Below are 26,979 nucleotides of genomic sequence, written 5' to 3' on the forward strand. Positions count from 1 at the left end.
ACTTTTTGTTAAAAACTAGGATATAAACACACATTAGCCTAGGTCTACACAGGGTCTAGATTATCAATATCACTGTCTTCTACCTACACAGCTTGTCCCACTGGAAGGCCTTCAGAGGCAATAACATGCATGGAGCTGTCACCTCCTGTGATAACGATGCCTTCTTCTGTAACACCTCTTGAAGGACCCTCCTGAGGCTCTTCATGAGAAGGTATCGGTCTTCTCAGAAATATGTCCATGGTGGTTTGTTTGATTTGTTTCTTGTTTCCATCATAGATTTGCTTGTAAGCAAATAATGCACCATGAACATTTCTCTCTATTGATGGCTACAATGTCACTAGGCGATAGGAATTTTTACCTCCGTTATACTTTTATGGGACCACCATCGTTGACCAAAACATGTCACACAAGATTATTTTTGAAACATTTATATATGTATGTGTGTATATATTTATAAAATTTTTATAAAAAAAAATACTTATCCTTGCTAAGCACACTGATAACTTATATTCTGTTCTGTTTTGTTTTTAAAATGCCATTTGCGACCCACTGAATTAATTTCATGACCCGCTGATAGGTTACAGCCCATAGTTTGAAATCCACTGTTCGCCACTCTACTGCAGATGCTTTAAAGCTAAAATGTACATTTCCCAAGTCCTTTGTAACTAGGCTTCTAGGTGCAAATTTGTTCTGTCAGATACAGATGGAATTTGGGAGGTGGGAGTGAGGTGGAGGCCATACGTGTGATGTATCAGTTTTATTCTCTGGGGCCTACAGTGGTGGATGCATTTGTTTTTGCTGAGCTGGTTTCAGCAGAGATGTTGACAATCAGGGACTATATTGATTAAAATCCTAATGAGTTCAGATAGAACATAGAACAAGATATAACACAGCTAGAACAAAATTTCAACATACAGCCTAACAAAATAATTCTGGTATTCATATGGAAAAGTAAAGATTGAAAAATAGTCAAGACAATCTCGAAAAATAAGAGCAAGCAGAAGGGACTTGAATTCTCAGATATCGAAACCTATGATGCTATAGTATTGGTGCAGCAATGGACAAGTAATCAATAGAACATAGTAGAGACCCCAGAACAAGACCAAGCATATGAAACAATTTGGCATTTTTTAAAAGATGACATGACAGATCAGTGGGAAAAGAACTAACTATTCAATTATCGATATGGGAATAATTGGGTTTCCATATCAAAGAAAATAAAAAGAGGTTATTTTCTTCTCACCATACCAAAAATAAATTTCAAATGAATTGAAGACTTGAATGAAAAAAAAGCAGAACTTTAAAACTATTATAAAGTGATATGGGAGAATATTCTCGTGACCTCGAAGGATAGATAGATTTCTCACACGAGAAGTGAAAAGTACAAATTATTTTTTTAAAAAGAAAAGAGTGATATGTAGACTACATCTAAATTTTAAATTCCCTTCTATACGACTAAATAACCCACAAAGTTAAAAGAAAAAAATATTTACAACTTCTGAAGAGACGATTAATATCCAGAATATATTAAGAATTAGTGCAAATCAAAAAAGTAATAGGAAACTTTAAAAAAATATTGTTAGGCAATTCACAAATGAAAACCTCAACCTCACTAAAGGATCAGAGAAAAATCAAATTAAAACATTAAGATATTTAAAATCCATCAGGTAGGAGGAGAAGTCATAAAATCAAAATTCAAAGATAGAACAAGGAATTTACGTTCCGATAGATGCGTAAATGTATTCGTCAACTGAATTGTCAACAGCAACTCAGGTTGAAAATATGCATATTCTATGATACAGAAATTCTGCTTCTATGTCTATGTCATGGTAGAGTTTTCAAATATTTGACTATAACTCGTAAGAAAAATGTTTTATTCTATGACACACATAATATACACACCTACATATATAGATCCGTACACACACACACCTCAAAACAGTTTTGTAAAATAATACCCTTCCTATATCCATTGCATTTTATTTTCTATTCTATTTCACTTTAAAATGAATACTGCTGAATACACTCAAAAGTGATTTCACAGTTCATAGGCAGATCAGAATATGCAAATAGAAAAAGCGAAACATAATACTTTTAGTATTTGCCTTAGTACTTGCCTAGCACACACGTGTGCAAGAAATGTGTACAAAGATATCCCTTGTGGTCATAATAAAACAATGAAATTAAACACCTTCGGTAGGGAAATGTGTAGAGACAATTTTATATCCACAGAATGAAATGAAACATAGTTGTGTGTATTGAGGTGGATGGATCTAAACAATATTGAACGAAAAGTTGGCACAGTTTTGCTAGATCGGAGTCATTTTATAGTTAAGTTCTCTAGTGACTGACTGGGGTACTTGCTATTTAAAGAGATTCAGATGCTTTTTATGTCATGCTTTACTGTCAAGACTGTTGCTGTTGTCTTGGAAAAATACAGAACTGTTATCCGCTCCCAAAAGAAGTTATTCCCCTTCCCCGTAGGTCTAAATTTCTCTTGAAGAGGAGTTTTGCATCTGTGGAAACCTCTAGAAAACTTCTCAGCTGAGACCCTAGCACTCTGTAGGATAAAGCTTAGGAGAGATTACTTATTTATTGAAAAAATGTCAAGGGCTGATGTAGCCAAATAAATATTAAAATAGCTTCAATCTAGACCCTGCAGAACAATTAATTTCAAATAGCATAGATTCTGATGGAATCGCTTCAAAATATAACTAAGAAACTGAATGAAATGATTGTGCAAGATGGGCAAAAATGCACACTCACCTTGGAGGAGAGTTTAATAAATGAATGCTATACCAATATGTGGGACAGAGCTTCCAGAAACCACAATGGAGAAGGTGGTATGCGGGAGGAAGCCTTTGCTGCTATCCCTGGAGTCAGCCTCCTGGGGCCCAGCATAGGGTGTGGGGGGTCTAGAGGTAACCTCAAAAGAGATACTCAGCGCTGGGAGGCGCTCGAAACATCAGTTAGGGTTTCTAAATTAGTGAAGCTAAGCTGTTCTAGCTGGTGATAACACATAGATTCATTTGCTTCCTGGAGCCACTTTAATTATTGTTAGATGCATTTCAACACATATAGGAATTTGCTCTCCTATTTGCTGTCACAGGTGGCATGCATCCATTTCATTGTGGAGCAGGATCAAGAAGAGGGACTAGAACACATTTCACACCGCCCACAACTGGAGTGTGATCTGACAGACAGCCACCCTTCCCCACTCGCAATTATTCGAGTGGGTACCGAAGAAATACTGACGACGTCAAGGACAGCATCTCACCACACTGATGATCCTCTCTGAGGAAACAGATGACTATCATCAGCAAATATTTTAAAGCCTCGCATTCCCCTCCAATTTCCTTGATAATGCAAAATCGAAAAACGATGACCTGCAATGAATTGTCTATGATATGCTTGTTGCTAATGCAACAGAGTTAGATTAGAAATCTTAATCCTAAAGTTTATAGGGAAGAAAAGCAGAGAGCAGGCAGTTCACTTGCAAATAATGTTATTCCCACTATTTATTGTAATTAACTTTTCCATTATAGTTTCCTCTGAATGGATACTATAACCAAGGACGAGGAGGAGGATGAAGACTCTCTTGCTTTTACAGGAAGAATGCCAGCAGAAAATGAAGGTTAGGACATGTCAACAAACTAGTTTTTCCATAAGACTCCCAAGAACCTTTTTAGTTTACATAAGTAATCGACTGTTATATGAGTTTCTTATTGCTGCTTTAACACACAATCACAACTTAGTGGCTTTAGACAACACAGGTTTAGTATAGTTCTGGTGGACAGACTACAAAATGAGTCTTAAGAGGTTTCTTAAGAGCTGATTTCTTTTGAATTCTCCCGGGGAAAACCCCTTCCTTGTCTCTCGCGGCTTCCAAAGTCTGCAGCATTCCTTGGTCCTGGCCACATTACTCTGGTCTCTGCCTCCGTGGTCACTTAGCTTTCTGCTCACTCTGGTCTCCTGCCTCCCTCCTCGGCACCTTTGCCGTGGCCGCAGGCCCACCTAGACGACTCAGGCCTGGCCCCCCGTTTCCGGGTCCTTACCTCAGTCACACCTGTAAGGTCCCTTTCACATTAAAGGTGACACAACTTATGAGGATTAGAATATGGGTATCTGTCGGAGCCATTATTTAGCTGATCACAAGTGTCTTATGTGTATCATTAAAGGATCCTGAGCAGACTGGGCCTGTTGGAGTTAATTATAAGTTTTATGGAATAACCTAGTCATAGTCAGGAGAAGCCAGACCCAGCCCATGGGAAAGGGCCTCGAGTCTGCATTTCTTATCGATCTTATTGACCCATTAGGCTAAACCTGAAGCCTCCCACTTGTTGTTTGAAAGAATGAACTGCTTAACAAAAGAATTTTAAAACTACTAGGGCTTTGTTTCTGAGTTTAACTTGTTGCCGTACCTTAATTTCTAGCAGTTTTCTTATCAAAATCAATTCTGTTATTACCTCTACCTTTGCTATGTGCTCTTGAGCAACCCTGGTTTCCATTACGGTACTCATTGTGTGACGTGATAAATGCTGATGACGCCCCCGCTAGGTCCTAAGCTCTGTGAAAGCCGGGTCCACGTCTCTTCTCCCACGACGTGCCCTACCACCACGCCAGATCCCGTGTGTCAGGCACACAGATATTTCCAAAGAAACACGTGAATCCTTCACCCTTCTTCTATGCGCTCAGTGGAACCTTGCACCCAAAAGCAAACAAAGACTGCATCTTATTCATCTTAGTAACTGTAAGAAGTAACACAGTATTTGGGACGCTGTAGGCATTTATTAAATGTTTTCATGAATGAATGCCCAGACACAAAGCAGTCGAGATCGGCTTAACTTGTCTACCAGATAATATACTCAAAAGGGACACTTTTCCCCAACATCAATTTGAGAAGGGGCCTATGGATTATTTAGCTCCAGGAAAGCTACTTATAGATAACTAGAAAAACCTCCATTCTACTTTCATCTTCTTGTTACTTAATCTCACCATTTTGTGCAAACTTAGAGTTAGGGCGAGAATACATTCAAGAGAGAAATGATCCGTTCTTAACAAGGTCTTACTGAGTCATAGAATAAATGAATTTGATGATTTTTTTTTTTTTACACTGAGAACTTTCCCTGCCCCCATAGAGAGGCAGTCTACCCTATGAAGGTATTCTTGAGAGGAATTTCTGGCATAACCATCAATGTTATAACATTCAGTCCTCTTAAAATAACTCATCGATGGAAATAACATGTAAAGAGCTTGGAAATGCTGTTGATTTGATTCCAGGCACTTAAGGGATCAGCACATTTAGAAAAAAAATCATTAGGTGTCGGATCAATGTCTAGATTTTTCTGTTTGCCAGAGAGCTGAGAAGCTGGCTTTCCTACTTGGACTAAAATACAGGTCACCTTTGATTTGTCAGAGGAATGCTTGGTCAAAGGAATGAATGAAATGACTGAATGGAATGCCTGAGGGGAAAGGTGGACAGTTACACCAGTTGAATTTATTTCTCCATCCTGTCACATCCCAGAAGAAGCTCCTTATTCACTGGTAAGTAGGTTCCAAAACATCTTCGAGCAGAGACATAGCATAACAGTCATATTTCTGTCAGTGAAAGAATTTATGATCGTCCCAATCCAGTCCCTCAGCAGAGGGATGAGCCTTGATAAGGATTCAGCTGATAAGGAGAATGAATACCATGTAACAAATTAAAGACCTAGGGCAGTAGCAGAGAATTTGAGGGGGAAAAAGCAAAGTTCATGTTATTTTTCTCTTGCGCCAACAAAGTGTTTGAGTTAAGCAGAGGAACAGAATCATGAACAAGTGTCGTTGACAAAGACGTCTTAAGTTGACGTCCAACAAGAAGTAGAGTGACCACCTAGGCGTTGTATGTCTTTCAGTTTCCTTTCAAGCATTTCAAACCACCCCAACAGCTTCAAATCTGTTGTAGGAAGATGTGCACGAAACATCAAAAGATTTTCTTAAGTAGTTTCTAGTATTTAAGAGATTTTTTCAGGGGGAAAATATTTATCAAATATTTTGAGCACTTACTATGTGCTGGGTTAAAGGAGATAACATATATTGAGCATTGTTTTAAACAGTTTATGTTCCTTGGCATATCCATTCTTCAGGAAAAAAAACTATGAAATGTTTATTACCGATTCCATTCTAGGGATGAGAAAACTTAGGCTCTGGCCTAAGTTAAGCATCTAACAATTGGCAAAGCCTGGACTATCTAACCTGAGATGTCACTTAGGTGACTGTGCTATACTGCTGATTCTTGAAGGGTCCCCGAGTTTCAGCCAGGCCTTATTCTCCGCTGTGCTGTTTGACAATGCCGTCGGTGGCGATGGTAACCAGCGTGCATTCAGCACCATGCACCACACACCACGTTAAATACATTTTGTGCTTACGTCATACAATTCTCACGACTCTGTTAAGCAGGTTTATAATCCTTGCTCTGTTGGTGAAAACAATGAAGCTTATGGGCATTATACAGCTTTCTCAAGGTCAGAGCTAGAAAGTGGCAGTGCTATGTCTACATCCCATTTTGTCTAATGCCAAGGGCCATGCACTTAATTATCAATTCTGACCTGCCTCCTGTGAAAGAGAGTTCATTCGAGAAAAGAAGGGACACTTCTCTTTCCAAGACCACGAGAGATGGCCTCAACTTCTTCCTGGTTTTCAGTAAGTTGAGAAGAACAGATGCTGGTGGAACCCTTAGGAATCCAAGGCTCAGATATTTTGATTAGGCTCCTTTTGGGAGCAGACCATTTTAAGAAGGATTCTTAGTTAATGATTCTCTCTGTATTTTAGAACCCTTGAAATTTTTTCTCCACAAGTAAATCAGTGGAGAGAGACATTTGTCGGTCAATAATATGGACTGAGAAGCTTGTCAAGTTTTAAACTCATCATTAATGGGCCGCATTCAGTTAAAATCTCATAGAGAAGATGGAAAAATTTTCTGTCTCTGGGGTGCCCTTTGGGATTATTTTCACTGTTCGCTTTAGGTTAATTATTAACCCACCATTCTACCAAATATACTCAAGAAAAATTTGCCGAGAGCATACTGCATTCCAGGCACTGTAGCGGGCTCAGAGTTGTCGCCAATCGGTGAGGTGGATTCTTCAAGCTGTAAGCCTTCCCAGAGTCTTTGACCCAAATGGAACATAGGGAGTTGAAGTACTGTTTTTTGCTTGAAAAGGCCTTGATGAAATTAGCGCCTCTGGGATCCAAGTTTGGGAAACTGGCTAGTAACAGAAACGCATTCTTTTTCCAAAGAAGAATTTCTTAAGGAGTGAGATCTCAGGCTGAGCTGGTGATTTCAAGGAAGTCTAAGTCACATAATCGCTAAGCTATCCCTCATCCTATGCTTTTAATTATGTCAATAATCAAAATTAATTAACTAACAGGCTAAACACTGTCATCTGGGGAGAGTGTTGAGCTTGCTGCTATCAGCAAAGGGACACAGAAACATTTCCTCTTGCAAATACTCTGTCCCTTTATCAGATTAGCCACATCGAGAAGCCCAGAGCAACTGCCACCATCCCCGCCCCACACACATTCCTCATTAAATGTCTTTATTTGATGCTTAATAACTTTTAGCTTTGAAGTAGTTCAAAAGACGTTTTAGGTATCCTCTGAAGCCTTCACAATATTGCATGAATATGGTTTTAGAACCAGGGAGACTTATTTCTCATTCTCATTTTCCTCTTCTTTAACATGAATTGTCAATGTCATTTTTATTATAAGTCTGTTGTGCTCATTACTAAGTAATATGTATGTAAAATTCCACCTGCCATGTAGGAGGGCTTCAATAAATTGTACCACTTAGGAACTGCCAAAGACTTTAGAGCAAGGATTTAATGCACACATTATAAAAAGCATTTTTTTTAAAAAAAATGAATTCTCATTGGTGTCATATTTTTTCCCCAAAATGAAACAGATGAAATGTTTCAAGAAAACATATTTTCAACGGATCCACTTCATTTGCCAACTAATGATGTAACTGGAGAAATATGACTTTTATGAGACTACTTTCCTCCTCTTTATTGTCCTGGAAGATCTGTCGTTTCCCATAGAGGAATGCCTACAAGCTGCCTTCCACCTTCCCCCTCCCACCTTTCTGAGGAGTCCTGGGGAGGGGGAGGGGTGGAAGGATTCTAAAGAACCTGTTCCTCTAGCCTTGGACGACAGGTTCTCTCTTAAGCCTTTGGAACCGGCTTGGAGGGGTAAGTGTGGGATGGGGGTAACTGGGGAGTGCGTGTGTTTCCATCTAGACCTCTGAGGGGACCCGGGGCGCTGGCGCCCCATTCCCTGAGCCGCACGGGAGAGAGAGGATGCTTGAGGATTCCTTCTGACCACGGTGGTGGTCAGGGAGAGTGTGAATTGACCAAAGTGTCCTCTGTGCCCCACTCATGGAACCCAAAGGAGGCGTAGGTGAATGAACAAGAAGCAAATTCAGTTACACGTTAACAACCCCACCCTTAAGGCTGATGGACAGGCCTCATTGCTTTAAGGAGTCAGATGCACTACCAGACCCTCTCACGTCCAGCTGCTCGCCTGGCTCTGTTCCGCGCCCCTGCCCCTTCCGCTTCATACACACTCCCTGACCAAGCCAACGTTGCCTACTCTGAACGTTCAGTGTTACTGTTTGTGTATTATATCTTTTCTCTGATTATGAAAATAGCAGTACGTTAATTTAAAAGAAATGTCAGAGAATAAAAAAAAAAAACTAAAAACTAACACAAAGAATAAAACTTAGACTCAGCCCCAGAGAAAACCACTTCTAACCTCTTCTCCGTGTGTGGGTAATGTTTTGTGACCTGCTTTTTTTCTCATTTGTCAATACATCACGAATCTTTTCCTGTTGTTAAATATTCTTTTACTATATAATTTCAAAAGCTGCAAAGCCTGCCATCATATGAAGTATTATAACTTATTAGCCAAAGTCCACTTGTTAGCTATTTAGTTTATGTCTAGTTCTTCGTGTTGCGAGCGAGATGAACAGAGTTGACATCTCTCTCCTGTTTCCTTTAGACACATTTTAAGGTGCAGACTCATTGGCGCAGTGGGCATGATTTTAACGTGAAATTATGTTTTCTAATTTCGAAGTATGAACTTTTATTTAGTCAAAGTTTTTTCAGTCTCTTCAGCATATATTTTCCTCATATACTCGAGTTTACATAAATGTTCTCCTTCTTTCTTATGGTTCCTTTCATGATTTGTTTCTATATTTAAGTCCTACTTTACTTGGAATTTGATTTTGGTGTATGGAGGGCAATAGGGACCTGGCTTTATTCATTTTTTTTTTTTTTCTGAACAGCTGAGGATTTTCTTTTCCATTTTCTCAGTTGTTAATCCCAACTGATTAAAGTTCTGTTTTAAATTCATTTTTGATGATCGTTATATTTCTCATACTCCCTAACTCAATCCGGCCGGGTTACCCTTTGCTGTCTTAGACTGTCATCATTCACCTGTTATCAAATCGATTCCATGTTTTCTTGAACTTTATATACACCATGAAAACAAATCTTTTTTCTCATAGTAAATCCTTTCCATAAATATCTTCATGCCTCAGGTCTTGAATGATGCTTTTCCTCCATGTTTTTAGGTTATGTCATATTTTCACAAATCCATGTTAATTACTAACTGATCTGCGAACCAAAAGGACAAATCCAGTTCTGATGTTTGCCAGCAAATTCGTTGGATTCTTATTGGAGCCCTTAAAATTAGAATTTTAATCACTGGATTTTTAACTTTAAGAGATGGTTGATCAAAGTTTACCTCATTCAATGTCCTAGGAGCAGACAAAGTCTCTTCCAGGCTGGGCAAAGCCTGTGAACCAGGGCCTGGTTTGCTGGGTTTAATTTTCTGCTGCCCACCAGGGTCCCGCATCCTCCCCCATTCTGCTTTACCCCGACAGCAGCAGACCTTCCAGCTTCTTAGATACCTTATGTTGTATATATACTTTTTCTCTTTACAAAAATGTATTTAAGCCTACTTTCTGCTAGGCATTGAGGTAGACCCTGGGAAAACAAAGTCTTCCTGATAAACTCTACCTTCAAGAATCTTCTAAAACTGATTGAGAAGACAAACAAGTGTGTCATTAATTACGATTAGTAACCACTGTTTTACAGGTTAGCAGGAAGCACGCAGAGAGTGCCTTAGGAACATGGTTGTGTCTCCACTTCCCTACTGAGATTTTTTTTCTCATTGAGATATAATTCGCATACCATGAAATAAATTTTTTAAAAATGTATAATTCAGTGGGTTTTTTTAATTTTTTAATTTTTTTTTATTTTTAGCATATTCACAAGGTTGTGTATAACCATCACTATTATCTAATCTAATTCTGGGATACTTTTATCACCCCAAAAGAAACTTTTTACCCATTGGCAGTCACTCCCCATTCCTACTCAGCCACTGGCAATGGCTAATCTTTCTGTCTCTATGGATTACTTATCACAGATGTTTCATGTAACATGTAGCCTTTTGTGTGTGGCTTCTTTCACTTAATATAATGTTTCCAAGGTCCATCCCTGTTGTAGCCTATGCGTATCGGCATTTCGTTCCTTTTTATTGCCAAGTAATATTCCATCATACGGATGCCACGTTACATTTCTTCATTCAGTAGTCAGTGGACAATTGGCTGTTTCCACTTTTTGGCCATTATGAATAATGCTGCTATGAACATTCATGTACAGATTTTTTTGTGTAGACATGTTTTCATTGATCTTGGATGTATATCCCTTGGAGTAAAGTTGTTGGGTTATATGATAACTTTTTGAGGTACTACAAAATTGTTTCCCAGTGTGGCTGTGCCATGTTACATCCCCACCGGTGATATATCAGAGCTCTAACTTCTTCATGTCCTCCCAACATTTCTTATTGTCTGTCTTTTTATTATCATTATTATCATTATACCCATCCTAGTGGATATGAGGTGGCATCTTATTGTGGTGTTGATTTGTATTTCCCTAATGACTACCGATGTTATTGGCTCATTTATATTGCTTCTTTGTTGAAATGTATTCAGGTCCTTTGCCCATTTCTTAATCGAGTTTATTGTCTTTTTACTGCTGAGTTTGAAGAATTCTTTATATATTCTGGATACCAGACCCTATCAGAAATATAATTTACAAGTATTTTCTCCCATTTTGGGGGTTGTATTTTCACAATTTTATGGTGATCTTTGAACCACAGTAGTTTTTAATTCTTATGAAATCTAACTTCTCTATTTTTCTTTGGTCGTTTGTGCCTTAGGTATTATATCTAAGACATCATTGCTATTCCAAGGTCATGAAAATTTAAACCTTTAATTTCCTCTAAGAGTTGTATAGTTTCAGCTCTTACCCCAGGTCTTTGTTGCATTTTTAGTTAATTTTGTATATGGTAGGGAGTAGGCATCCCTACCTATGGATATCCATATGCAAATTCATCCTTTTGCGTAGGGATATCCATTGTCCCAGCACCATTTCTGAAAGGATCATTTTTTCCTTTCAAAAGATCTTGACACTCTTGTTGAAAATCAACTGGCCACGGATGTATGGGTTTTTTTTTTCCCCATGAATTCTGAATTCTGTTCCATTGTTCTCCATGTCTATACTTAACGCTGGCGTCAGTCATGATTACAGTTGCTTTGTAGCAAGTTTTGTCAACTTTGTTCTTTTTCAAGATTTCTTTCACTATTGTTTATCCTTTGTATTTCCATGTAATTTTTAGAGTCAGCATGTCAATTTCTGCCCCAAAAGGTGGCTGGAACTTTTATAGAAATCATGCTGAACTCGTAGATCAACATGAGGAGTATTGCCATCTTAACAATGGTAAGTCTACCATTCAACAAACTATCCACTTACTTAAATATTATTTAATTTCTGTGAATGTATTATAATTTTCAGCACGCAAGTCTTATAATTCTGTTTTTACATTTATCCCTAATTATTTTATTCTTTTTGATGCTATTCGCTCAATGGAATTGTTTTCTTAATGTTATTTTCAGATTACTCATTGTTAATGTATAGTAATAAAACTGACTACTCATTTTTCTATATTGATCTTGAACTTGTGTCCACCAACTTTGCTGAACTTGCTTGTTAGAAGTGATGAGCATGAACATCTTTGTCTTGTTCTTAATCTTCGAGGGAAAGCTTGATGGTCGTTCACCATCAAGTGTGATGTTAGCTGTGGGTTTTTCCTAGATGGCCTAGTCATACCTGGATGACCTAATGAACTAGTCATAATTCGTCGATTTTTTTTTTATCATGAAAAGGCGTTGGGTTTTGTCAAATGCTTATTCTGCATCTACTGAGATGATCATGTGGGCTTTTTCTTTCTTTTTCCTTTTCTACTAATATGGTGTGTTACATTTTTTGATTTTCATATATTAAAACGACCTTGCATTTCTGCAATAAATCCAATTTGGTCATGGTGTATAATCCTTATTATATGTTGTTTGATTTGATTTGCTAGTTTTTTGAAGATTTTTGAAATCTACCTTCATAAGAGAAATTGAACAATAGTTTTCTTTGCTGCGATGTCCTGGTCTGGTATTGCTATTAGGTTAACACTGATCTCATAAAATAAGTAGGAAAGTGTGTCTCTTCTGTTTTTGTTTTGTTTTTTTGGAAAAGTTTGTGAGTAATTGATGTTAATTCTTCTTTAATTGTTTTGTACAATTCACCTGTAAAGCCATCTGTTCCTGAGCTTTTTATTCTGGAAAGTTTTTTGATTACTAATTCAGACTCTTTAATTTTTATAGGTCTATTTGAATGTTCTGTTTTTTCTGGAATCAATTTTGGTAGTTTGTGTTTTATAGAAATTTGTCCATTTAAGTTATCTAATTTGTTGGCATACAGTTGGTCATAGTGTTCCCTTATTCTTCCTTTTGTATTTCTGTAAGGTCACCAGTGATGTCTGCTCTGTCATTCTTGATTTTGGCATTTTGAGTCTTCTCTCTTTTTCTCTTGGTCATTCTAGCTAAAGGTTTGCCGATTTCGTTGATCTTTTCAAACAAATAACATTTGGTTTCATTGATTTTTCTCTATTATTTTATATTTTATTCGTTTGTTTCTATTCTCATTTTTTTGTGTGTTGGGCCTGCCTTCAACAGTCAACCAGTTTACAACTCTGCCCTAGCCTTCACTTCCTGCTTATGCAGGGCCTCAAGTCAGAGGTGAGAGCTTAGGGCCTCTTCAGGTTTTTCCTGAGTATGTCGATAGCCCTAGGAATACGCACAACTCTTTGTATAAGCATAGCTTTCTAGATTCTCAGAAATATCTAGGAACCTCCCTTATGAACATTTCTTTCCCCAGCTCTTTCTTTTAAGCTCTTGGTTAGTCTATAGATTGCATGACTGTTATTCACTTCTCGGGAAGCCATGAAGTTAAACAATTAACTGTAATTGTTTTGACAGATGCCCTTAGGAGAAAGTCTTTTTGTACTGGGAGAGTCTCAAGTTGGGTCAATTATAGACAACAAGCGAGGTCTCCCGGGAAACTAACTACCAACCAGACCGGATAATGATAATTCTCTGGAATGAGGCTTTGGAGGAACTCCACCCTGTTGTGCTTCCTCTGGTGGTTGTCAAGCTGCTAGTTCTCACCATGAGGATGGGCTGTTCATTTTCAAGACTGCTGTGGAGCTGGAGAGTAAAACGTAGGAAAAGTTAAAACACCACATAGCTCTCCCTTCTTACCATGACTCAGCTGTTTTTCTTGAGTAAATGCTCCCCAGATTGCTGCAAGCTTTTGGTTAATTTCCTGATTTCTGAAAAAGTTGATTCTGCCTACTTTTGCAGTTTTCTCATTCCTTTGACGGAGGAGAGAATTCTTGGTGGTCTCTACTGTGCGGTCTCACTGACATCACTTGCTTCCATGCTTTCGAACTTGCTGTTTCTTCTCCTGGAACACCCTTCCCTTCCTGAACTTTCTCATGAATATTTTCCACCTTTCAAGACTCAGTCTGAATGTTCCTTCTTCAGTGAGGTTTTCCTTCTGGGCAGTACTGATTTTATGGGCTTAAGCACCATGAATGGTCTTGCTTGTACTTATCACTTGTTGCACTTATCACCCTGTATTGCAATTAAATGTCACTGTGCCTCTCATCATGAAAATGAGCCCTTTCGGTTTCTCTTCCATGTTTGCAATTCTTTAGGGCGGTGCCATGTTTAATGTAAAGAAAGGTGTTATCGTTGTCCTATAGCTTAACTAAAATGCACATAGCTATCCCGAGAGACTTTACTGAAGACTTTAAAGTAGAAAATGCAAAATCAGCTTCTCAAGAGATGAAAATCAAGTTATGGATAGAACTCCAAAAGGCAGAATGGTTTGTCAATTATATCTTTTGTCTATGTTACATAGCGGTCTTTCGGGGAGTAGTTGGCTTTTACCCAATTCACAATTACAAACTATATGAAGAATAATTGCTATGTCCACAGCTTGTGGGGAAGAGCTATTATAATTCCCTAGTAATTACAGCCAGGGTTTGTTATATCTTTAACTGGGTCATCTCAATTAGCCTGAAATATTTATCACAGATATTTTAGGAAGCTTCTGGAGGTAGTTAATCCAAAAGAGCCGTCCTGGGCACCCACGTGGAGGTAAAGAATGGCAGGCGTGGATGGCCTGTTCGCCATTTCTTTCATTTCCTTTTTGATAGGGCCTTTGTATGATTAATTGGCTGCCCGGTGTCATTCAACATCGCCTTTTGTGTTAGATTATTTTAGGCTCATGGAACGATTGAGGTGTAGTTAGACTGAACTGGGAAGCTAAGGATTCATGTAATCTTGCTCTTAGTTGGGTATTATAGAGGAAACCAGAATCTAAGCAGTCCTTGGTGTCAAGAGCTCAGGAGCCCTTGGATCTCTCTAGTGCTAATGACTGGCTACTTGATTTTGTAATAAGGCACGAATTCACCAAGAAAGAGGCCATCGTTTGAAATAAAGCCCCACAAGCTGGGGATAAAGGCTCACGCTTTACTTCTTGGTTGATAATGTTCTGGCTGCTTGTGACCGATGGGGGTTGTCATGGTGATGGGAGAGAATGAATTGGGAAGTGGCTGTGATAGGCATTGCAATGTGGGGAAAGTAGACTGAACCTACATAGCCTTTGTTACTAGGACTTTGGCATAGTCTTCCTCTGAATGGGGCTCGAAATACCACGTTGCCTCTCCTGATGCTAGAGTGTAAAGTGAAGGTTGTAAAAGTATCCTACAGTTCTGCAAATCCAACTTGTCTCTGTCCTCACTCCATTATTCCATGACCCGAAGGGGATTTAGATACTAAGGCAGAGATGTGGTCGCAAGACAAATTTTAGTGTTTATATGATAAGTTTAGGAACTAAATCCAAATGTAAAAGAGACTCATAGCAATCGGTACCAGTCATTTGGCACTTAGTTCCACCAGGTGTTTTAAATGACGTGTTTACTACTAAAAAGACTCATTGATGTTTAGGTATCAGACTTTATTCATTTCTTTTCTTTCTTACTGTTGTTACTGTATTGTCTGGGTGGTTTGATCTTGATCACTTTTATTGAAGGAGAACCTGTCCACAGGCCAAATTTTATTTTCTCAACATTGATTATAGATTATAAACTGCCATAAACCTACGGTAAAAAGCCACATTTTCCTTTGCATTCGGTTTCTTTAGTCATGTTTCAAGAACAAACATTGTGGTTTCTGAGCAGTGAAACAGGGAACTGGGGGCTGGGTGTTCCTGGGGTGACATTGCCTCAGCATGCTCTTTGAGGGAGATCCACCTTTCTCAGGGGAAGGGCAGGCTGTTCTCCCCAGTGCAGCCTCTGTGGGCTTCCTAAAGTCCTGAGGAGGAGTCGAGTGTAGCAGAAATGCGTCACAGAAAAGCAAGGTGCTCATTCTTCAGGTGACACTCAATGAAGAGCCGTTGCCTGGGGCAATTGGTTGACTGGAAGCAGGAGTGTGACAAAGGTGGCTGACACTAAGATGTCTCTCTGCCCAGCCCTGGGAAGCCCATGCGAGTTCTTCAACAGAGGCGTGTTAGTCTGCTCTAGCTGCCGTAACAAAATACCACAGGCTGGGTGGCTTACCCAGTGAAATTTATTTCCTTTCAGTTCTGGAGGTTAGAAGTTCACGATCATGGTGTTGGCAGGTCTGATTTCTCCTTAGGTCTCTCTCCTTGGCTTGCAGATGGCCCCCTTCTCACTGTGAGCTCACATGGCCTTTCCTCTGTGCACACACATCCTCGGTGTCTCTTCCTCTTATGAGGGCACCATTCATATGGCATCATTTTAACTTCATCACCTCTTTAAAGGTCCTGATTCCAAATACAGTCACATTCTGAGGTACTAGGGATTATTAATCCAACATATGAATTTTGGGGGGACATAATTCAGTTCATAACATGAGGGGACAGTAAACACTACCCTTGGTGGGGGGAGGTGAAGGAGGGAGAAGCCCTCAAAAAGGGACCTATAATTTACTCGTGACCATCTAAGTGTAGTCAAAAGAGCTGAGACCTTTGGGACAGTTGGGACCTTTATCCCAATTTATCCTTCTCCCAGAGCAGCAGGAGAAGGTAACAGCAGCCATGGGAATGATATAAGGAAAAATGCTAAGGCTCCTGGGGAAGCCAAGGGTTCTCAATGTGTCAAGTCAGCCCGAGAGCTGTTGAGCACTCAAGGGAGTACTGACAGGTGTGAGGCACAGTCCTAGACATCAGTGAGCACAAAACCCCATGAGCGTGTGGAAAGTTATTAAATACAGAGAAAAGATCCAAGAAGTTCCAAGGACTTTTTGAGGCCTCTATGTGTCCAGCACTGGGCAAGGCACTGGAAACTCATCAGAGAGCCAAACAGTCCTAGTCCCTTGACCTCTTGTGGCCTCCACTCTAGAGGGGCGTGGACAGGCCTTGATCTAATAGCCACGCAAATTATTTCGAACTGTGATAAGTGCTCTGAAAGCAAAGGACAGTGGGACAGGACTGAGTGTGACACAGAGAACAAATCCGTCTCACAGGAATTTTGAGGAACGGACGTGAAAGTTGAGACCTCAAATATCAGAAAAAGCCGGGCAGAGAAAAACAGGAACTTTGTTCCAGCAGAGGGCATTGTGCATGCTAACGCCGCAGCAGGAACAGAGCTTAAAAAAAAAGATAATGCAGACGTTTTTTCTGATTATATAAATGATGCATCCTTATAGAAAATAAAGAATTAAACAATTACCTGAAATTGCACTTCCTTGAGATAACTACCGTGAGAACACACGCTGGTTACGTGGTAAACCGCAGCCCGAAGACTTTTTCTTTGTTAGTTTCTTCCCGTTTTCCCTCTGCCTCTTCCCTGTCTGTCCCCCGCACGTGAGCCTTTTGTACCTCATTTCTTAACTAATAACCATGTGTGTTTATTTTCATAATTTTTATTGTTATATATTTTTTACTTTGCCCATGTTATGTATGGTATACATTTTACATATATCACAACACACATATAATATGTAGTATATTGTACACACACGTATTGTATCTATATCTATACTCTATAGCTATACGCTATATATAAATCTAGCATAAAGATGTAGATACACACACATGCAGATAATTGAGTTTTTTTTCTAAGTTCTTTTCAAAAATAGCATTACGGTATGTATTCTTCTTGGCATCTTTAGTAATTTTTTGTGGACATCCCTTCAAGCTAACTACCAAATATCTAATCTTGGTGACTCGTGCCCTAACTGACCCTCAGCTGCTGACTTGATTGGTTTGGGGTGGGGCCTAAGCATCTGTTTCAAAAGCTCATCAAATGCTTCTGTGTGTAGCCAAGGTCAGAAACCACTAATCCTTTCATCACAAGAATATCATTGCCAACAAATTGTTCAACATCCTTTGCAGCTTCTTGCTAAGTCGACATAAGGACAGGCATTTATTAAGTACTGTGAAATTAAAAAAAAAAAAAACTGCTTTGGGTAAGCTCTCACGCTTAAACAGCATCAGATGGGAATGGAGGAAATGGGCCAATCTGTGCAGAAGCCAAGGCCTTGGGACAAAACTTTGAAAACGGAATTCTCTAGCAGAGGCATCACCGAGGAGCCGAATGGAGCAAACCTGTTAGAAGGGCCTGTGCTCATGGTAGGCCTGGGTTTCCTTAGAGAAGCCATTCCAGCTAAAGTGCAGGAGAGTGTGAGTGTCTCTTAGACCTTTCTCGAACCCCACTGTCGTTCCCCTAATTCAGTGCCTAACCCGATCACCTCCGAACTAGGCCCCTACCTGCGGTTCCTCAGGGCTTCTATCTATCGTTACGCAGGTGCGTACCCCACACAGATGCCTGAGTGAGGGGCAGGTGGGGCTGAAAGCTAGCGTGCTCTACTCACCATGCCACGGAACTCTGTGTGGGCTGCTGTTTCCTGGAAGATCTTTCTCACTCAGGCGCAGTCCGCTCACCAAGCATTGGCCTTATAGGGCTGGGTCTGCCCAAGGGGCTGCTCTTTCTGATTTGCAAGTGGCTAGTATCAGCTTTGAACCCCAGGACAATAGTGAACCAGACACAATCTCTGCCTGCAAGGCTGACAGGCTGGTAGAGAAAGATTATCCCATAGACAACAAGCTGCAGAGCAAATCACTTTAAAGAACAGTTTCTATCATCTCAGTGTATTATTCAAAATCCTTCAAAGGCTCTCCATTGCCTATAAGGAAAAATCAAAATATGTTAGCCTTGAATTCAGTGCCGTGTGTAATCTCTCCAAACTCATCTGGCATCCTCCGGGTAGATCGCCATGACCACAGTCCCCGATTGGGTCCATGTGCCTGTGCCCCAGCTGTTATCCCTGGCTTAGAAGGTCCCCTCCGACCTACCTCTCTAAGCACTCATGTCAGTGTGCGCCCAGCCCCGCCTCCCGAGCTGCCTGCAGCAGTTCCCGTGTGGGCCAGCAGGGAGTCTTGCCTCCTGAGTACAGGACTGACACCACTCTATACCTTGGCCTTGACTCTGTAACTTTACCTAAGGGAGGAGCCTATGGAATCGATAGGACCTTTGCATTTTTTGGCACCCATGACAAGATTTGTACAGGGGGAGCAATGAGTTTGGTTGTATAGTGTGAGGATTCTTTTAAAATTTCCCAACCTGCTTGCAAATATTTCTATTAAATATTTGCCCTTGAAATTGTATAGCTACCTTGACAAGATAGACATATACTATAAAATGATTTATGAATGTTCTCTTACTGCCTCTGACCTACATATATTTTTGCTGCTTTTTCTATTTATATCTTTCCTGCCTCGGTATGATATATCTTGATAAAGAAAACTAACACAGAAATAGATACTGTATAGCTGTGCTAATCGTATTTTCCTACTTTCAAACATTCACGTTATAATACTGGGTCTGTTTTCTTATTATGCAGAGTAATACTGGCAAAACTAGTTAACCGGAGCCTAACTGGTTGGGGTAGTATCAGAGCCTAACTGACTTGGGAGAAGGGAAATACCCAATACTCTAGTACGCTCTCCCCGAAGGAAAATAAGCAACCCCAGCCCACTCTAGCCATGCTGCCTTGCTTCAGGCGGGAGTAACAACAACAACAACAAAAAATCCTGAGACACACTAGTGACGTTCACAGTCCAGAGGCAGGGTCCCTAAAAGACTGAGACTTAATCACGGGACTGTAGAAGGCTCTGCCTCCCCTATACCTACCACCACATTACCAAAGGCCTATTTACAGGAGTTCTCTCTACTCACTATATTATGTCCAACTAGCAGGAAAAACTTACAGGGCATATGAAAAGCAGAAAACACAATTTGTATCAGACATGGTAGGAACATTGGAATTATCAGATAGGAAATTTAAAACAACTATGACTAAAATGTGAGGGCTCTGGTGGATAAAGAAGACGCATGCAAGAACGGGCGGGCAATGTAAGCAGGGAGATGGAAATTCTGAGGGAAAAAAAAAAAAAGAAACGCTAGAGATAAAAACCCACTGAAACAGAAATGAAGAAAGGCTGAGAAAGGAGTCTCTGAGCGAGAGGCTACTTCAGCAGAAATCTCCAAAACTGAAAAGCCAAGAGAACAAAGATCGTAAAAACAGAACAAAATATCTAAAGACTGTGAGACGACAAAAGATGTAACTTACATAATGAAAATGCCAGAAGGAGAAGGAACAGAGAAAGAAACAGAAGAAATATTTGAAACAATAATGACTGAGAATTTCCCCAAATTTAGTAGTCCTCCTTTATCCGAGGCTTCACTTCTGGCACTTTCTGTTACCTGTGGTCAACCTCGGTCTCAAAATATTAAATGGAAACTTCCAGAAATAAATAATTTTTAAGTTCAACTGAGCACCGTTCTGAGTAGTGTGATGAAATCTCTCCCAGTCCCGCTCTGTCTTGCTTGGGATGTGAATCGCCCGTTTTTCCAGCATATCCCCATGGTGTACATGACCCACCTGTGAGTTACTTAGTAGCTGCTCAGTCTCTCGATCATCAGATCGACTGTCATGTTTGTGTTCAAGTGACCCTATTTTACTTAATAATGGCCCCAAAGCACAATAGTGATGCTGGGGATTCAGATATGCCAAAGAGAAGCCGCAAATGCTTTCTTTAAGTGAAAAGATGAACGCTAATAAGGAAGGAAAAAAATATCTCATACTGAGGTTTCTAAGACCTATGGTAAGAACAAATCTATCTGTGAAATTGTAAAGAAGAAAAAAGAAATCCATGTTAGTTTTACTGTTGTACCTTGAACTGCAAAAGTTATGCCCATTGTGTGTAGTAAGTTAAGAAAATAGTAACAAATGTGGTCGATATGAATCCAACATAAAGCTTAAAAGTAAATGGGTAGAGAAAAATATACCCATCTAACATTATTCAGAAGAAAGTAGGAGTAACTAGATTAATTTCAGACAGAGTACACTTCAAAGCAAGGGAAATTATCGGGGCTAATAAAGGACCCTCACCTTGCTCCCAGCTCCTGGCAACCACTCATCTGTTCTCTGCCATTATAGCTTGTTTGTTGTTATTATTGTTGTTGTTGTTGTTTTGAGAATTTTCGAGGGTGCCAGATAAATGAACTATACAGTATGTAACCTTTTGAAACTGTTTTCTCTCACTTAACATAATGTCTTTAAGATTCATCCAAGTTGTTTGTATCAGCAGTTTGTTCTTTGTTGTTGTTGTTGCTTGGTGTTCCATGATACGGACGTATCACAGTTTGTTTATCCATCCACCTGCTGAACAGCGTTGGGATGGTGTCCAGCTTTTAACTATCACAAATAAAACTGCTGTGAACAGTTGCAGCTAGAATTTTGTGTAAACCAAGTTTTCTTTTCTCTAGACTATATGCCTAGGAGTAGGATTGCTGGGGTTAAATATATATTTTATAAGAAATTAACAAACTATTTTCTGTTGTGGCTGTACCATTATACGTTCCCATGAGAGTTCTAGTTGCTCCAAGTACTTGTCAGCACTTGGTGTTGTTAGTAGTTTTTATATGATGTCGTATCATGTTTTTAATTTGCATTTCCCTAATGGCTAATGATATTGACTATCTATCTTTTCCTCGTTTATTGGTCATTCTCATATCCTCTTCGGTGACGTATCTGTTCATGTCCTTTACTCATTTTTTAATTGTTTTTTGTTTTCATATCATTGAGTTTGAGAGTCCTTTGTATATTCTAGATACAAGTCCTTTGTCGGATATGCAGTTTTCAAATATATTCTAGCCCATATCTTGTCTTTTCATTCTCATGACGGTATCTCTGGAAGAACAAAAGTTTTAAATTTGATGATGTCTCATTTATCAATTTTCTTCTTTTATGCATCTTTCATTTGGTGTCAGTCTAAGAATTCTTTGTCTTACCTGAGGTCACAAGGATTTATCTTTTTTCCCTAAAAAGTTTATAGTTTTATGTTTTTCATTTAGATCATGATGTATTTTGAGTTAATCTTTATATAAGGTATGAGATTTGTATCAAGATCTATCTCTTTTCTTATGCATGACCAATTTTTCCAATACTCATTAGTTGAAAAGAATGTCTTTCCGCCACTGAATTGTGTTTATACTTTGTCAAAAGATCAAATAACTATTTGTGAGTCTGTTTCTGGACTTTCTGTTTTGCTGCATTGATCTCTGTGTCTGTCTTCTCCCTGGGCTTTTGTTTTGTTTGTTGTTCTCTTTGTTTTTGGTTTTTTTTTTAACTAAAGAAAGACAAATTTGTCATTTGTCATGAGCTTTGGGGTGGGGTGGGTGGCAGGGAGCAGTCCCCTGTGTACTCTAGGACTAGAAAGCATTAATTCCTTCCATCACCCATTCCCTGACACCTCCTAACTCAGGTATCACAGAAACTGAGGTGAACAGCTCAGTAAAATTACCCGTCAGCTTCATGATATAACAAATTAATAAAGCCAAACTTCGTCTTTCTTAAATGCTTTCCTCACTCTCAGTGGTTTTTTTTGGTGGTATCAACTGAAAAATAAGCCACCTGACTCAAAGCAGAGAGAAGGGAGTTGCATTTCGATTTAAGGAAAAGTTTCCGATGAAAAATAGAACTCTGTTTACCAGGTAGGGAGACATGAAAATGGGAGAACTTTTTACTATTTAATTTGAAAATAAAGTGTCATCTAAGCCATAGCGAGAGTTTACATCAACAGCTGGTCTCTGACAAAAATGAGTTTCTGGGTTACCTTTCTGTGTGGGCCATTTGAATGAGAAAGATCACAGTGATGTTGCAGTGCATGGGATATAGATGGATGGACACACAGACAGATGGAATCAGACCCAGATAGTCTTCTTTCCTTTCCCCTAGCCCAAACTGGGACCATATAATATAAACTATTTTGTAGCCAAAACAGGTCATCTTTGCTGCGTAAAAGGCGGAGTTGACAGCACTAATTGTTTCTCATTATTTCTTTTGATAGAAGGCTCCACGAGTGGCCGTCACTGGCGTTAAGTAAACATGTTTTCTCCCTTCCGGCTGATGTTGGAGGACTACTCTTTTTTTGGGTGTATTGGGATAATAATTGCAGCTAAGAAATAATATACTTTTTATTGAAACGGCCAGATGGAGCCATGACTTTTACAAAGACACATGGATATTTGGATATCAAGATCTACGTGGCATCTCCTAATTATTGGGTGGTTTTTCAGCAGTCCTAAGAGTTTTAGACTGTGAATAGTGGCTCCTTCAGGTGCAAACACATCTGATTCGTTACTCTGCTCTTTCTGAGTTGAAGTCAGCTTTTCCAAGGGACGTGTCTTCATTCTCCTTCCACTTTTGTTCATTGTGCTCCCAAGTGAACCACTTTTGTTCATTGTGCTCCCAAGTGAATCACTTTTGTTCATTGTGCTCCCAAGTGAACCAGTGAGCACTTACTCATTATTTACCTTTGACTTCTGTCACTTTATCTTGTACCTATAAGATAGGATTAGATAGTAGAATGAGAAAGGGGACCTTTATTTATTCATTTATTCTACAAATATTTATTGAGCACCTATTCTGTGATCGATAACGTACACTTTTGCCTTCACGGAGCGTGTGCTTGATGTATCCTCGATAAATACAAGTAAGCCAGCAAGTGATCTAGAGAATCAGAGAGGGTCCCTGGCAGCTGAGACGAATCTCGGAGGACAAACCGAAGTTGGTCCAGGGAAGGGAGTGGGGAGGGAGGGGAGAGCATCTGAGTAGAGAGCATCGCCAGTGTAAGAAGCCAGAGAAGACAGCAAGGCTTTTTTCAGGAAACTGCAATGATTTTAATACTTCAGGAGCATAGAGTGCAAGGGTGGATTTTGTATTGTACAGTATTTGATAGTACAGCCTTGCTTTACACACACACACGCACACACACACACACACACACACAAAACCTAGGATATCCTAGGTAGGAAATATATGGAATCCACCACAAGCCTTACGCCTTTCTATTGTCCTGTTCTTATGCTCTTTATCTTATTTCCTGCCTAGCCCACTTAGGCATTTGAACTTAGGATCCTCTACCCCTGAACCTAGACAAAGGAACAAGTTGAAATCATCTCAGTTGCCATTTCTGGAATGAGAAGAAAGGGGATTAGCTTTTTGGTGGGACTGTGAAAACCAACCCAATGAAAGATTGTACCCATGAGATAAGCCCAGGAGAATTACTCTAGTACATCAAAAAAAAAAAGGGTCTTTTATCTCAGATGAGAAAATAGAGTGTGAAGACAAGCACATATTGAGGTCCTATCAAGTGCCAGGTGCTATGCTAAGTTCTTTTATATCAGGCCTCTCTATAAAAGATGATAGTAATTTAAAGAGCTCAGAGGGACATGCATGAAAAGTTGATAATTTTATAAAGTGATTTTACGCATCTCAAAATACTTACTAGAATGTCACTTTAATGTTTAAGCCAATCAGATATTCAGCACTCTTGACTGAGGGTACAGAACAGACAGGGTCCCCGCCTCATTCCCTGCCGGGGGCTTCCTCACCGGCATGGACAATTATCCTTGTCTGGGCCGCTGAGTCGTCAGATTTGAGTTCCTCGAGGATTAGAAGAAAATTTTGAAAGAGTAAGTCGGAGTCTGTAACCTCCATGAACTTTAACAAATTTGCATGTTTATGATGGTTTTGGATCAATCCAACCCTTCTCCTTCTTAGAAGGGAACCCTCAGCCTGGGTAAACCAGGAGCAAACACCTGTGCTCATCAACCAGGGGGACGCTATCTTCCCAGCACTGCTTATGTCGATCGTCAGGGATTTGAACACCTTGTTAAACTGCCTTTAAGAAATGACTTCTTGGTCCTCACAGCAGAAGCTGAGCCAAAGCTCGTTTACCTGTTCATACTTGCATTCAGCATGAGTCATGAGAAATCAGGATACTTAAATCCTGAAGGAGGAGAATCAGAGTCAACTTTGAAACTCTCTCCTTGGCCTAGCATAGTGCCTTAGGCAGACTGTTGCTCAATAAATATTTGCTGATCCAATATCCACTTATCCAGAGATCTGAATCTGCAAAGAAAGCGTGTCTTTGCCAATGTGTCAGAGGCCTGTATTCCTGACTGCCTTCTATTTTGAAAGCTTTGCCTGTAAGAAAGTATATCATAGAGGAAGGAGTTGGTTGTGTTTATACAACAGCCCTATCTCCCGGTCTGGCATTCAGGTAAAAAAAGCCTGCAGTGAGCCACCCTGAGCACACTTGTCTTCCTTCTCCCAGGCTCCTCACTTGGCCCTGTTTATCATTTTCCCTGCTCACATCTGGCAAACGTCGCTGGCCCCAACGCGAGAGAGGAATTCCAGTTTCATCATTGTGATCAGCTGTGGTTCTGGAACAATCGAGGTAGGACAGCCACGGGCACAAAATGATGAAGGTCTGTGTGTCTGATGATGGTATCTGGGGTCACAGAATGCTGGGAAGGCCCCGCTGGAGGAAAGGGGCTTCCAGTCAATGATTATGGCGACACAGGAGTATGGACAAGACGAGAACACATGGGAGAAGCAAGAGGACTTAGGTGACGTTGAAAACGAGGTAGGGAGAGAATTTTGAATTGCAAGATGCTGAGAGAGAGAGGCTCTTAGTCCATCTGTGAAAAACCGATCTCTGACCAGTGGTAAGAGAAGGCAAGGGAAGAAGATTCAGGATTATCCAGGAGCATTTGATATCAAAAGGAGACTGAGTATGATAAACGAGAAGGAAACAGAATATCGAGGCAGTACGGAGGAGGGGCGGCTTTGCCACCTGGCTATTAGACTGCAGACTCACAGCGGGGGTCTGTAGACACGGGGCTGAAGGCTGGCGGTAACGCGGCGGTGGGTGGAGCACAGAGCGGCAGGGAACTCTGCTGTGCCTTATGCAAATTCTGTGGCTGCAAAAAGTGGAGTAGCCCAGGATCCCAAGCCAGTTGCTGAGCACCCCGAGGTTGCAATCCCAGGTGGGTTTAGAACGTTGCTCAACAGGGAGCTGAGCTCCCAGAGGCACTGTGATTTCTTTAGATCATCGGATAGCAGACTCTAATGTTTACCAGCGTCAGGAGGATCAGGTCAGGCCATTCTGATTTTTTTTCAGTCACATAACTAGCTCTAGCCAGCCAGGCTGGGGATTTGCTGCCCGAGCTGTTTTCCAACGTGGTTTTACTGGCGAAACCAGATGTGATTGTTTCCTCGACTTTCAAGGGGCCTGTTTACACTGACTTAATTTTTACTGCCAGCTTTCAAGTGGGAAGAGGGAGATTATACTTAAAGGTCAGCAGGTGAGCAGAAGGCTCCCCTCCCATACTAATGTGTGTGTGTGTGTGTGTGTGTGTGTGTGTGTGTGTGTGTGTGTGTGTGTGTTGCATGCGTATGAATATGTGGATTTTTCCACATGCAAATCGTTGTTCCCCGATCTGGCTGACAAGACCTGATCCCTTGTTTGTAGGCATAATGTTGGGTTGGGTGCCAGGCTGCTTGTTTAGCAGTTTCCCGTTTCGTTTATTGTAAAGAAGGTAAATCAATCTATGGGGTTTTCTGAGTTGGAGGGCAACGGATATTCACTGTCAACAGGATGAGAACAAGGAGAGATAAGATGCTGAGCTCAAGGCTGCGTCTAGTTTTAGGACAAGAGCGTAAAAAGGTGGGAAGAAGCCAACTACACAGGGCATTTCTGTCTTGAGTGGGAAATACGACTTGGAAAATTGCCATTTGGTCCAAGCCCCGGAGCTAAATAAAGTAAAATTAAGTTGGACTCATATTGAATTTCACCAACTCTCCTTTTCAATTCTTTTTTTGTTTAAATGCCCCCAAAGATGACAGATGGAGACCCACAATTTGGAAATAAGAGCTTCAGTGGAGCATTGAGAAGACCCGTCTCTGGTCCCCGTGCATATTCCCAGGGGACTTGAGCACTCGGAGACTGGGATTTCAGGGAGAGCCACCACAGCGTTGTCCTTTGCTGAGAAACAAACCAAGACGCTGGTGCCCCACTTAGGACTGAACAAGAAGCCATGAAGTCCCTGATGACAGAAAACGTGGAAGATTGCCTGCTGGACAAGGTAAGAGCAGGTACCGCTTTC

General features: G+C 40.3%; 1 protein-coding gene across 1 annotated transcript in view; it reads left to right on the forward strand.

The window, feature by feature from the left end:
* MAB21L3 (mab-21 like 3) overlaps positions 1 to 26,979 on the forward strand; it is a 47,849-nt gene that overhangs the window by 1,617 nt on the left and 19,253 nt on the right. The window contains exons 2-6 of the mRNA XM_039841295.1: positions 92 to 211; positions 3,546 to 5,544; positions 7,940 to 8,225; positions 25,146 to 25,268; positions 26,713 to 26,958. Of these exons, the coding sequence (XP_039697229.1) occupies positions 26,911 to 26,958 (48 nt within the window). The 5' untranslated portion in view covers positions 92 to 211; positions 3,546 to 5,544; positions 7,940 to 8,225; positions 25,146 to 25,268; positions 26,713 to 26,910. The remainder of the gene's footprint in view (positions 1 to 91; positions 212 to 3,545; positions 5,545 to 7,939; positions 8,226 to 25,145; positions 25,269 to 26,712; positions 26,959 to 26,979) is intronic.

This window comes from Pteropus medius, unplaced genomic scaffold, assembly GCF_902729225.1.
Source record: "Pteropus medius unplaced genomic scaffold, Ma_sr-lr_union100, whole genome shotgun sequence".
NCBI lineage: Eukaryota > Metazoa > Chordata > Mammalia > Chiroptera > Pteropodidae > Pteropus > Pteropus medius.